The sequence below is a fragment of the Schistocerca nitens genome, chromosome 4 (assembly GCF_023898315.1).
Source record: "Schistocerca nitens isolate TAMUIC-IGC-003100 chromosome 4, iqSchNite1.1, whole genome shotgun sequence".
NCBI lineage: Eukaryota > Metazoa > Arthropoda > Insecta > Orthoptera > Acrididae > Schistocerca > Schistocerca nitens.
In genome coordinates this window covers 752,458,543-752,471,081 of record NC_064617.1, presented here as the reverse complement: position 1 = coordinate 752,471,081, position 12,539 = coordinate 752,458,543, and the positions used below count along the sequence as shown (strand labels likewise).

The following is a 12,539-nucleotide window of genomic DNA, read 5'->3' as shown; positions in this document are numbered from 1 at the left end:
GACACAGATGGAAGTCGGATGTGGCCAAATCGCGACTGTATGGAGGCTGATCGATGACAGTGAACCCAAGGCGTCGGATTGCTGCAGATGTCGCAGTGCTCATGTTTGGTCTCTCGCTGTCATACTGAAGGAGAGGTTGGTCCATGTATAGACGAACTCTTCGAATTCGAGATTTCAGTTTTCTGAGGGCCTTGCAGTATCGTGCATGAATTTCAAATGAACCACACCTTGAATATCCTAGAACTTTGCCTACTCACGGCATAGTCTTGAACTTGTTGGCATCAGTGATCCGTTGCGGAGGGTCTCCGCCGAGGCTCTCTTTTTTGGTATAAAAACTGTGAACCCATCTTTTACCACCAGTGATTTCGTTCATAGTGAGGTAAAGGACACACCAAAATGCCACAGCTAATTTCTGCTGCTGTGTCATGTCTCTACGTCAACCCATCAGATACTGCTGACTCTGTACAACCTTCTGACGATACACACCAATTCACTCTCAAGAGTTGCGTCAGCGGTTAAGGGCCATATGACTTCTTGGTATTAGTTTCACACCGTCTACAGCGTTCCAGTGCGACTACTGTGCCATTTCACGAAGCTGAGCTTACTTCTTTTCGCGGTTCCAGTAGGCCAAGAGGCCTACATAATTGGACAGAACTTCATGGATTTTTATACACTCTAGCTGTTGCTAGAGGTTATATATCTATTAGTTTCGAGGAAGAACAATATTCCTTCTGGATTTGACATTCGATTTTTCTCCACAGTTTTTGGTAAATGATGACTGTAGGTAATTCACCTCTTCTTGCTCACTTACCTTATTTCCTCTACACACAAATGTTTTAATTAATCAATTTTTTTGGATGATGGTAAGATTATTTACAGAGGTCTCTTTGTCTGTACATCTCATGGCCAAGATTTGTGATACAAGTTTGACTACCTATACACCCTGCAATGAAGCTGCCCATTGCTCTCTCTTTACAAAGTTGAATATTTGCCTTTATGCTATTCTTATGCACCCAGAAGACATTCCACTCGTCATCGGCATAGCGGAAATTGGTCCATCCTACGAAAGTATCGTCCATATAGAAATATCTCTTAGCTGGTCTTTTATTGTCTGAAGTGCCCAACTTTCAGAAATCTCCCCGTGTAAGTTAGCAACAGGTAAACTAAGAAGGCCTGCAAGAGGCACTTTAGTCAGTCAGTCAGTCAGTCAGTGATGCCAACAGGCACGATATACATTTTGTGATATGGCTCTTGTAAATTGAAGGAAAGAGGACAATGGAATGACTTTTTGTATAGAGGTTGACGGGGAATTGGGAGTTTGAAACGATATTAGAGCTACAAAAGCGCACAAATATCAAATTTCTGAAGCCCAGAAAAGACATTTACATCGTGCATTAAGTGCCTGTCCACAGAGATGTATCTTACCTGCGATTCCTCGACGGTGAGCGCATCGTAGCCCTTGAAGCACACGGTGCGCAGCTTTTCGCCCTTCCTGTCGACTGTGTACATGGCTGCCTCTGGGCCGAAGCGCACCTTCACCAGACGGCGGTGGTTGGCGTGCAGCCACTCGCGGACCGCCATCTTGTCCACGCAGCGCTGCTTCAGCTCCTCCTGGCGCATGCGCAGACGCCGCCTCCTCCTGTTCTGGAGCTTGATCACCCCATAGCCGCAGCCGGCGCACAAGATGGGCACGAAGCCCAGGAACAGGCACGCGTAGATGTACGGGACCTCACTGCCCTGCGGAACAGGTTGAAAGTTAAGCGCTGGGTACAACCTCCAATAAAATTTTAAAGGCAGTGTTAATACACTATTGTCTTCTCCAAACGAAAATTGGCTATTGGCAGACCACTACATCTATCCCTACATCTCCCTGTTCCTCATACCTTGACTTCATTCTAATAACACTGACTTAAGATCCAAACTATCTCTACGTACCGCCTTACATCTGAACTCGTTGCATAACGTCAGAACTCCAAATACAAACCAATCGACCACATATGAGACGGTGGTCAAATAATGCCGAACATTCGACTCAGTGGGACCACGGAACGGTTCCATTCAAAAGTAACCACCACATGCGTTAAGACAATATGCCCACTGCGAGATGATACGATAAATTTCTAGAACTCGGTCGGCCGCTGACGAATCTACAACTGCACCCACTCTCGCACTTTCTCGACCGACTGAAACCGACGTCCGCATGTCTTTCTTCAGGTTGCCAAAGGTGTGAAAATCGCATGAGGAAAGACTTGAGCTGTACGAAGGATGTTGCACTGTTTCCCAACCAAGTCGCTGAAGTTCAGCTTTCGTCCAATTGGCGGTGTGGGGGAAGGCGTTATTGTGCAACTAGATGATTCTGTCCGACAGAATACCATCAACCCGACGACAAACGGTGAATCCAATAGTGGAAACATACCAAAACTCCCCGGCCAAAGAAATCCAGAGCTAATCATACCTGTTCCAATAAGGACATGATGTCCTTCTTCTTCGACTGCGAAGGCCCGCTGCTCGCCGAGTCCTCGATCGCCGAACCACAATCAATGCGCAATGCTATCAAGACACTTCGCACAAACTGCGAATACCGTGAAGTCAAAACGCCGGAATATCTTCCGTACAACTCGGATCATTCACCGTGAGGTTTTCATACCTATTGCGACCTGAAGAGAGACATGCATGGATGTCGGTTCCAGTCGGACGGGGAAGTGCAAGGATGTGGTTGTGGATTCGTCAGCGGCTGACCGCGTCCTACGAAACAGGGATTGAGCGTCTCGTCTCCCAGTGGACAAATATCTTAATGTGTGTGGTGATAACGTTTGAATGGAACCATTCCGTGGTTGCATTGAGACGGGTGTTCCGCTTTCATTTGACTGTTCCTTATATCTTGATCTCGCTTTCTGTCAAATCTTCACCAACTGGCACAGGCCTTTTGGATAAAATGAACTGTTATGATCTTCACTTTTCTCACCCGATATAAATAATACTTTGTTTTAATATAAACCGCCAGGAAAATAGTCTCACAAACATACTGAGAATCATCCTTCTCTTAAAAATTTAAAATGTGTGCTTCATTCAGGTTAAAAGAATACTGTTTGCTTATCTCAGCTAAAAATCGCTTGGCAGACGCTTACATGTCACCAGTATGGAGCGAAGAAGTAAATACAATCAAAACACCTTAACTGAAGCCTGAGCTTACTTTCTTTATTGTTATTACCATTAAAATCTTTGCATCAGATTACCACGAATGAGCTATTATTGAAAAGCATAAACGTTCTTTTATCAAAAAGCAATATCATAAACAAGGAGGGGTTGTTAGTTAATGAGTAACAAGTATTGCACGAGAGTCGAAGCACAGATTCAGCAGACTCTGATGTTCCATTTCTTGCGTATTTTCTTTTTCGTTTGAGGTCGTTGACGACTTCCGCTTACCTATACGATATAATTGTTTTTGTAATTAAAGGTTTCAATGTTTTTTTCATCAAATAATGTACGTGGGATATACAAATCCTGAAAAAACTGAAGCACAGATGACGAGTGGAGTATGAGAAGGACATGGAGTTGCCGTACACCTGTGTGAGACCATGCTATCGTCTCCTGACAGAGTACAAAAGGGGCTTCGTTGCACTTAGGTCATTGTTCGGCCTGCTGGTAGAATCGTACAACATGCAGGTTTGTGGGGCGACCTGATATTATACTGGATAGGAACGTGAGCCTCCGGTCGACCAAGCCTGACCACCAAAGGGGAAAAAAATGGCTCTGAGCACTATGGGACTCGACATCTTAGGTCATAAGTCCCCTAGAACTTAGAACTACTTAAACCTAACTAACCTAAGGACATCACACACACCCATGCCCGAGGCAGGATTCGAACCTGCGACCGTAGCAGTCCCGCGGTTCCGGACTGCAGCGCCAGAACCGCTAGACCACCGCGGCCGGCTACCAAAGGGGAAGATCGCCGTATTGTGCATCAAGTACAACGTAGAACCTTCATATTTGCGCATGGCATAGGAGAAAAAGTGGATTCCATTTCAGCAAGATAAGGCCTGACCGCAACGACGAGAATTGCTATTGTTTGCCTTCGAGCTTGCCAAACCCTACCTTGGCCAGAAGGGTCGCCAGATGTCTCCATAGTTGAGAACGTTTGAAGAGTACCGTTTTGAAATTAACAAAATGACGTGCTAAGATATCTCAATAATTTTATTTTTACATGAAAGCCTGTACCTCAATTACAGTCTGATTCTTCCTTGTTTACGTTGTGTACTGAGTGTTTAAGATCCCTCCGACAATCGTGAGTCCCGCCGACTGTGAAGTACGGGCTGATATACGATTTCTTAGTGCTAAAGGCCTAAAAGCGCTCGATACTCGTCGTGAGATCTGTGCAGTTTACGGAGAAAACATTATGAGTGATGGAATGGTATGAAAGTGGGTGAGAGCATTTAAAGATAGCCGCACAAATGTGCATGATGAACAACGAAGTGGGCGTCCTTCGGTCGTTAATGAATGTTTGGTGCAGGAAGTGGACAATAAGGTGAGAGAAAACAGACGCTTTACGATTTTCTCCTTGCGGGATGACTTTCCTAATGTTCCTCGTAGTGTTTTGTATGGCCTTGTGACCGAGCACTTGAATTACCGCAAATTGTGCGCACGTTGAGTACCGAAAATGTTGACGGATCTGCACAAAACCAAACGTTTAGACAGTGCATTGACTTTCCTTGAGCGGTTTCACAACGACGGTGAAGACTTTTTAAGCCAAATTGTTACAGGCGATGAAACATGAGTGGCCTACATCACACCAGAATCAAAGTAACAGTCTATGGAAGTTGAGCAATGCCCGTCCGCATGTGGCGAATCAGACCAAAGATCTCATCACGTCTTTTAGATGGGAAACTCTAGATCATCCTCCGTACAGCCCCGATCTTGCGCCCAGTGACTATCAGCCGTTCCTGCACTTGAAGAAACACCTGGGCGGTCAGCGTCTTCAGGACGATGACGAAGTCAAAACAGTGGTGATGCAGTGGTTAACAAGTCAGGCGGCAGACTTGTGTGAGGAGGGTATTCAAAAACTGGTACAACGTTATGACAAGTGCCTCAATATTGATGGAAATTATGTACAAAAGTAGATTAAGGTACAGGCTTTCATGTAAAATTAAAATTATTGAAATATCTTAGCACATCTTTTTTTAATTTTAAAACGGTACTTAAAAATCGCCTCGTAAAGCGGCAAGTGAACGGAATAGGGCACGATATCTCAACGGCATACAACGACTCTATCAGTCGATGTCAAGCCGAATAACTGCTTGCATAAGGGCCAGAATGCCTTGCGTAAGGACCAGAGATGGATAAATGCATTATTAACTTGCTCAATTTGTGATGCTCTTTCTCTTGAATAAGTCATCCAATTATTCTGAAATTGTAATCGTTTGTTTGCCTGTACATGTGCATCACATCTACGGATTTTCGTACCATTCGGATAATTCCTCCGCAGTGTTTCGTTTTCTTGTCTTAAAGCGTAAATTAAAACGCCATGCCTGATGTGGCAGTTTAATTGCATGAACAACAAAAATGTAGTAAGGGATAAACATTTTTTTCTTTCCTCATTTTGAGCGAGCTTTTAGCGGAAAATTTTTCGTAAAGGTTTGAAAGTAAATGCTGTCATTGTCAAACACTGGTTGAATATAATATGGGTATTTGTGCGCTGAGAGAAACGCAGTTTCTAACTGTAATACTTATCTTCCTGTTAACACCTTAGACATAAGACTATAACGCTTAAAAAGTAGATTATGACTGCATTTTCAATTTTTAAAGTCGGTCAATAATCAAACAAATAATTGAAAATCAAATTTTTGTTGCCTGTGTAAGCAGGATGAGAGGCAGCCTGCGAACAGTACTGGGTGTCGTGAGCTGGGTTAGCCGTTTAGTACAAGGGTTGACGAAAAAGTTTCCTTGGAAGGCCACACTAACCCCTTGTCTACAGGTCATTTTTTGTATGCCGGCATCGGTGTCACACTGGGTTGAATGTAAGCTGCAGTGATGCCCTCATATGGAAACTTTTTGGTCATGCCTTATACTGTAGATAGTCTGTGGCACACCTCGAAGTAGTCGTGTCCCTTGAGGTACTTGCAGGGCTCGAGCAGGCTGGCGTTGAGCTGCACGGGCTGCGGGCAGGGGTCGCTGGCCGTCCAGAAGAAGACGTTCCGCTGGATGTCGTCGGGCCCCACGTCGGTGCTGTTCACGATCACGTCGTACAGCCGCACGCGGCGAATCTCCGCGATCTCCTCCTCGCTGAAAATGCTGCACCGCCACCAGCACAATAACATTACAATCACGCCACAGCGACTAATTCGTGCCCAGCACAAATGATTGTTACAATAAGAGCGCAAGATGTGAATCTTAAACGAAACATGGTTTTCTGTAGCAAAGCATGGTAATATTTACTGATTTTTAATGTAGACATTTGAGAATTATGTAGTGAGCAACACATACGGTAAATGACCTTCACAGCTTTATTGGCGCTCTTGTCGTGAAATTTTTAATAGCGGTTTTATATAAATGTAGAGGTATTTAGTTTAATTTCGCCTTATAATGCTTGGGTGGTCGTGGGCTTGTTGATGCTAATCCGAGACTTAAAACTAAACAGAAAAAAGTCAATAAGTATAAAATCACACATGTATGGCAACTATTTCCACCCATGTCCTTTTCCTAATCTGTTACATATGGAAAGAAAGAGCCAGCCATGACAAAACTATTCCAACTTGTATGTAAGATATATGAGACAGGCGAAATAGCCTCAGACTTCAAAAAGAATGTAATTATTCTAACTGCAAAGAAAGCAGGTGCTGACAGATGTGAATATTACCGAACCGTCAGTTCAATAAGTCATGGTTGCAAGATACTGACACGCACCATATACGGAAGAATGGAGAAATTTGTAGCAGCAGACCTCGGAGAAGATCAGTTTGGGTTCCAGAGAAATGTAGGGAGATGCGAGGCCATAAGACCCGAAGACTTATCTTTGAAGATAGTCTGAGGAAAGGGATATGTAGACCTAGGGAAAGCTTTTGACAATGTTGAGTTTCAGAGAAATGTAGGGACGTGCGATTTTGTAGACCTTGAGAAAGCTTTTGACAATGTTGAGTGGAAAACACTCTTCGAAGTTCTGAAGATAGCTGGGGTAAAATGCATGGAGCGACGGGTTATTTGCAACTTGTACAGAAACCAGATAGAAGTTATAAAAAGCGAAGGGTGTGAAAGGAAACGGCGGTTCAGAAGGGAGTAAGGCTTGCAGGCTGCTCCCACTGTTGTTAAATCTGTACATTGAGCAAGCAGTAAAGGAATCTAAAGAAACACATGGAGTAGAATTTAAAGTTGAAGGAGAGGAAATAAAAATTTTTAGGTTTGCCGATGTACATGAAAAGGACTTGGAAGACCAATTTAACGGAATACACAGTCCCTCGCAAGGAAGACTGAAAATGAACAACAACAACAACAACAGCAGCAAAACACGGGTAATGGAATGCTGGTAGGATTAAATTGGGAAGTGAGGCAATAGTAGCAGTCAATGCGTTTTGCCATTTATGGCCGGCCAAAGTGGCCGAGCGGTTCTAGGCGCTACAGTCTGGAATCGCGCGACCGTTGCGGTCGCAGGTTCGAATTCTTCCTCGGGCATGGATGTGTGTGATGTCCTTAGGTTAGTTAGGTTTAAGTATTTCTAAGTTCTAGGGGACTGATGACCTCAGAAGTTAGGTCCCATAATGCTCAGAGCCATTTGAACAATTTTTTTGCTATTTATGCATCAAAATAACTGAGAATGGCCGAAGTAGAGAGGATACAAAATTCAGACTGGCAATAGCAATAAAAGGAAAATTTGTTAACATTGAATATAAAATTAAGTGTTAGGATATTTTTTCAGAGGTATCTTACGAACGTGAAATGTGGACAAAAAACTGTTGAGACAAGAAGAGAACAGAAGATTTTGAATTGTGGTGCTATAGTAAAATATTAAAGATTAGATGGGTAGATCCAATAACTACAGAGTAGAAGCTGAACTGGGGGAAAAAGAAATTTGTTATAAAAACTTGACTAAAGGAAGAGATCAGTTGATCCTGAGATGTCAAGGAATCATGACTCACTATGAACTGCAATCTGAAAATCAGCTCTACAAACGAATGTTAAAAACGAAGGATATGGATAAAGAAAAAAATGAAGAGGTAGTAGAAAGCATACTGAACGTAACAAAATGACACTGCCAAATTTCGAGAGGTTGTAGAGGATGCCTGGAGGGATATACAGAGGATAGGAAGTCTTGGCCGGAAACGCCATCCAACGACGCTACAGAGGCTAGGCCACAACATAGAGTAGTGCGTTTCCTTACAGGTTCATTTGGTAATCACGAAAGAGTCACAGAGGTGATAGAGCGATTGATGTGTCAGATGCTACAAGAGAATGGTTCTGCATCACGATACAGGCCACTGTTAAAGTTCAAAGAGCACACGTTAACAGAAGAGTTAACAAACGTACTGCTTCCTTCTACGTGGATCTCTCGAAAATATCATGAAGATAAAGAGAGATTCGAGCCCTCACGGAGGCTTACTGGAAACGCTCTTCCCGCGATGTATTCGCGACTGGAACAGGAAAGGCTGCACAAAGTACCCTCCACCACACACCGAAACGTGGCTTGCGGAGTACAGATGTAGACGGCAAATGACGGTCTGCGAGCAGTGCGTGGACGAGTTCAGCAACATTTAAATTCTTGAATACTGTCAGGTATTCAACTAAATACACAGAGAATACGATTGTGAACAACGTTAAGTGGAACGAATCATCATATGGTACATTTGTAATACTGTCAGTTATTCAACTAACTACACAGCGAATGCAATTGTGAACAATGTAAAGTGGAACCATCATATAGTAAATTTTTCGTTTTGTGGGGAACGCGAACCAAAGACAGCGCTTTGTTGGCAGAAGGTGGAACAGATCTACTAAAGAGACAGCGTAATTTACGCTTGTGCATCCTCTTCTAGAAAATGGCTGAGCGATATGAGATCTTTACGAGATAACATTGACGGAGTACATCGAAAAATTTCAAAGAATGGAATTTGTTTTGCATTATCACAATATAGGAAGGAGAGTAAAATGAATATGATAAGCGGGTCGGGGGACAGTCATTACGAAAAAAGACCGTTTTCGCTGGGGATATTTCTTTTCACGAAACGTACCACCGAATTTCTCCTCCAGATGACGAAAATATTGTGTTGACGTCCTCGTACGACGTCGTAGTGAAATAACAGCAAGCAGCGCAGCAAGATTTATATGTCCACTTTTAACACGTACTGTTTGAGATTGAACGGTCGAAAATAGTGGATCTATGACGATACGTTACCCATATTCAACGGCTCCAGCGCCTCAGTACTATTTTTTACCTATTTTAAATCTCATTAGTCAACTTTATATCCTTTTAGCGCTCTTGCCATTGGCAATTTCATCTTTCCTGGTTGTCTCAGCACAATTATGTGTAGTCTTCCCCAATTTCTGGTAAGGATTACTCACAGATCAAAGGGTTCCATTGTAAATCCACTTCAGTTGTGAATGATATTTCATTGGACGACTACTTTCGGTGAATTTTAGCCCAATCTTCGGGTGCCATACAGTGCTTTGTTAAGTCATGGGTGTGGGAATGGCAGGCCAGTTAATCACAACAGATCCAACTGGCGTCTTTTAGGAAGCGCAGGAGTAGCAAGAGGGGCACCTTCCTCAACAGTACATAATGAATTGACAAACTTCATGTGATCGTAGGTGGTGTTTTCAGAAGATAACAGGATGAGCGCAGTTTCAGAAATGTCATCCAATGGCGCTACAGACCTTCGATGGAGCGAACGCCTGGTAGATAGGCCACCCTTTCGGCACCAAACGTGAGCGTGTAACGGACTGCAAGTGGATCTTCTCGCTAAAGGCACACCTCTACGCGATTACTCTACAATACAGTCTTAAGTGTTAGGCGGAGGGCTCATAGATCCACTCCCAGATTCTTCGAACCTATTGCTTAAATTATGAATAAAAATCATCAGCAATGACGGGTGAAGACGTCCAGCATAAGAAACCACTCTAGTTTCTCAAAAAGGAGCGGACAGATGTTCAGGCCACTCTCTTGTCCTTGGGATGGGAAACAGCCACAAAAACTCGGAAGACTCAGCAATGATCAACGGCATGAGGATACATAAGGCAATGGAAAATACTACTTTAAAGACAAATAATGTGTATCCTCAGGACAAATGATCTGCAATTGAAAAAGTGCCATGATGATGTCTCCATTGGAAAAAGATTCCCGATTAGACTCTCATTCGGATCTCTGGGAGGGGACTGCCTAGGAGGAGATGACAATGAGAAAAGGATGGAATAATCAACGAAGGGATAACATTCTACGAGCTGGTGTATGGAATGCCAGAAATTATAACGTAGTAGGAAAGCTCTAAAATCTGAAAACGGAAATACAAAAGCTCAATTTACAAGCACTATTTGGAAAGTAAGGTCCGATTGGTCGTGAAATGGAAACCACTGTGAAAATCAAAGGTGTTTTATTTGGAACAGTCAGCTACACCTATCAGCTACATTTCTAAATAGTCACCGCTACGACTTAGACATTTGTCGTAGTGTTGTACCAACTTTCCGATGCCGTCGTCGTAGAAGGCAGCCGCCTGTGATTTCCACCAGTCCTCTATGCTGGTCTACGGCTCGTTGTCTGTGCCAAAATGATGTCTTAATAGCCAGCAGTTCATGTGAGCAGAGATGAAACTAAGACGGAGCCAACTACGGCCTGTATTGTGGGTCATCAGACACTTCCCATCGGGAACATTGTAGGAGCGCCCCGTGGGGTAGCCGCGCGGTCAGGGCCGCCTTGTCACGGTCCGCGCGGCTCCCCTCGTCGGAGGTTCGAGTCCTCCCTCGGACGTGGGTGTGCGTATCGTCCTTAGCGTAAGTTAGTTTAAGTTAGATTAAGTAGTGCGTAAGCTTAGGGACGGATGACCTCAGCATTCTGGTCCCATAAGACACCTTGCAGAGTCCGGCTGAGAATTGTCATGACAAAGGAAATGCATGAAGTTATATTATGAGGGCTGCATGACATCAGGCGGAATTTCTTGCCAGGCCCTCATACTTAGCGAGAGTCACTATTTTCTAGATATCTTTACGTGCTCACTATGCGCTCAGAACTATAAACAGTGCCGTGATACAATCGTCAGGCATACTAGAGAGGCCGCCCAACACATCTGTGCAAAGTTTCATCGGATTTTCAGTATAGTTTCCATTTCGCGCCCGGTAGGACCTTACTTTTCGAGTAGCCCTCGTAGATATAGTAGCGAGCTGGAGATGAAGAGATAGAGAAAGTAAATGAGGATATTGAACTAGTAATTCAGCACCTAAATGGAGATGCATATAATCATGGGGGATTAGAAGGTGGTCGTAAGGAAAGGAATAGAAAAGAGGGTTACTGGAGAATATGGTCTAGACAATAGGATGAGAGAGAAGAAAGACAAAATGAGTTCTGCAATAAATTTCAGATGGTAAGAGCGAATATGCTGTTCAACAATCATAGAGGAGAAGGTATATTTGGGAAAGACCCATAGACACATGAAGATCGCAACTGGATTACATCATGATCAGACAGAGATTCCCAAACCAGACGTTGTATTGTAAGGACTACCCAGGAGTAGATATAGACTTGGATCATAATTTAGTAATGATGGAGTTGACACAAGTTAGAATCGTACAGAAGATACAGTTTGGAAGGAACGAGGATTGAAGAGACACGTTTGAAGTCCGCTAAGGATGTGAATATTGCGATAAGAAGTATAACAGTAGGCAGGGATCTTGAAGAGGAGTGACGTCATTAAAAATAGCAGTCACAGATGTGGTACAGTCAGACATAGATGCAAGAAAAGTAACTCCGAAGGAACCTTGGATAAGAGAAGAAATACTTCATCTGACCGACGCAAGGAGGAAGTATAAAAATGTTCAGGGGAAGAAAGGAATACAGCAATATGAATGACTTAGGAATGATATACACAGGAAGTGCAAGGCAGCCAAGGTGAAATTCTGCAAAGAACATGTGAAGAAATCGAAAAATAAATGATCGCCGGAAGGGCTCAATTCAGTAAGGCGAAAAGTGAAAATAGCCTTTGGTACAATTCAAACTAAGGGTGGTAACATTAAGAGTACAATGATAATTCTATTATTGGAGACAGAGTAAAAAGGAGTTAGGTGGAGAGAGTACACTGAAGGCATCTACGAGGAGGCGCACTTGTCTGATGGACTGATAGAAGAAACTGGAATCGATAAATGAGACACAGGGGATCCAGTAATAGAATCAGAACATAAAAGAGCCTTGGAAGGGAAGATAAAGGAGAGATAACATTCCAACTGAATTGTGGGAAATGGCAACTAAACTGCTATTCAAGTTAGTGTGTAGAATCTATGAGACTGGCGATGTACCAACAGACTTTCGGAAAAATACCATGTACACAATTCTGAAGATAGCAAAGGCAGAT

General features: G+C 43.3%; 1 protein-coding gene across 1 annotated transcript in view; it reads right to left on the bottom strand.

The window, feature by feature from the left end:
- LOC126252548 (dual oxidase) overlaps positions 1-12,539 on the bottom strand; it is a 609,052-nt gene that overhangs the window by 76,666 nt on the left and 519,847 nt on the right. Inside the window, exons 10-11 of the mRNA XM_049953446.1 lie at positions 6,087-6,288; positions 1,426-1,737 (exon numbers count right to left, since the gene is read on the bottom strand). Of these exons, the coding sequence (XP_049809403.1) occupies positions 1,426-1,737; positions 6,087-6,288 (514 nt within the window). The remainder of the gene's footprint in view (positions 1-1,425; positions 1,738-6,086; positions 6,289-12,539) is intronic.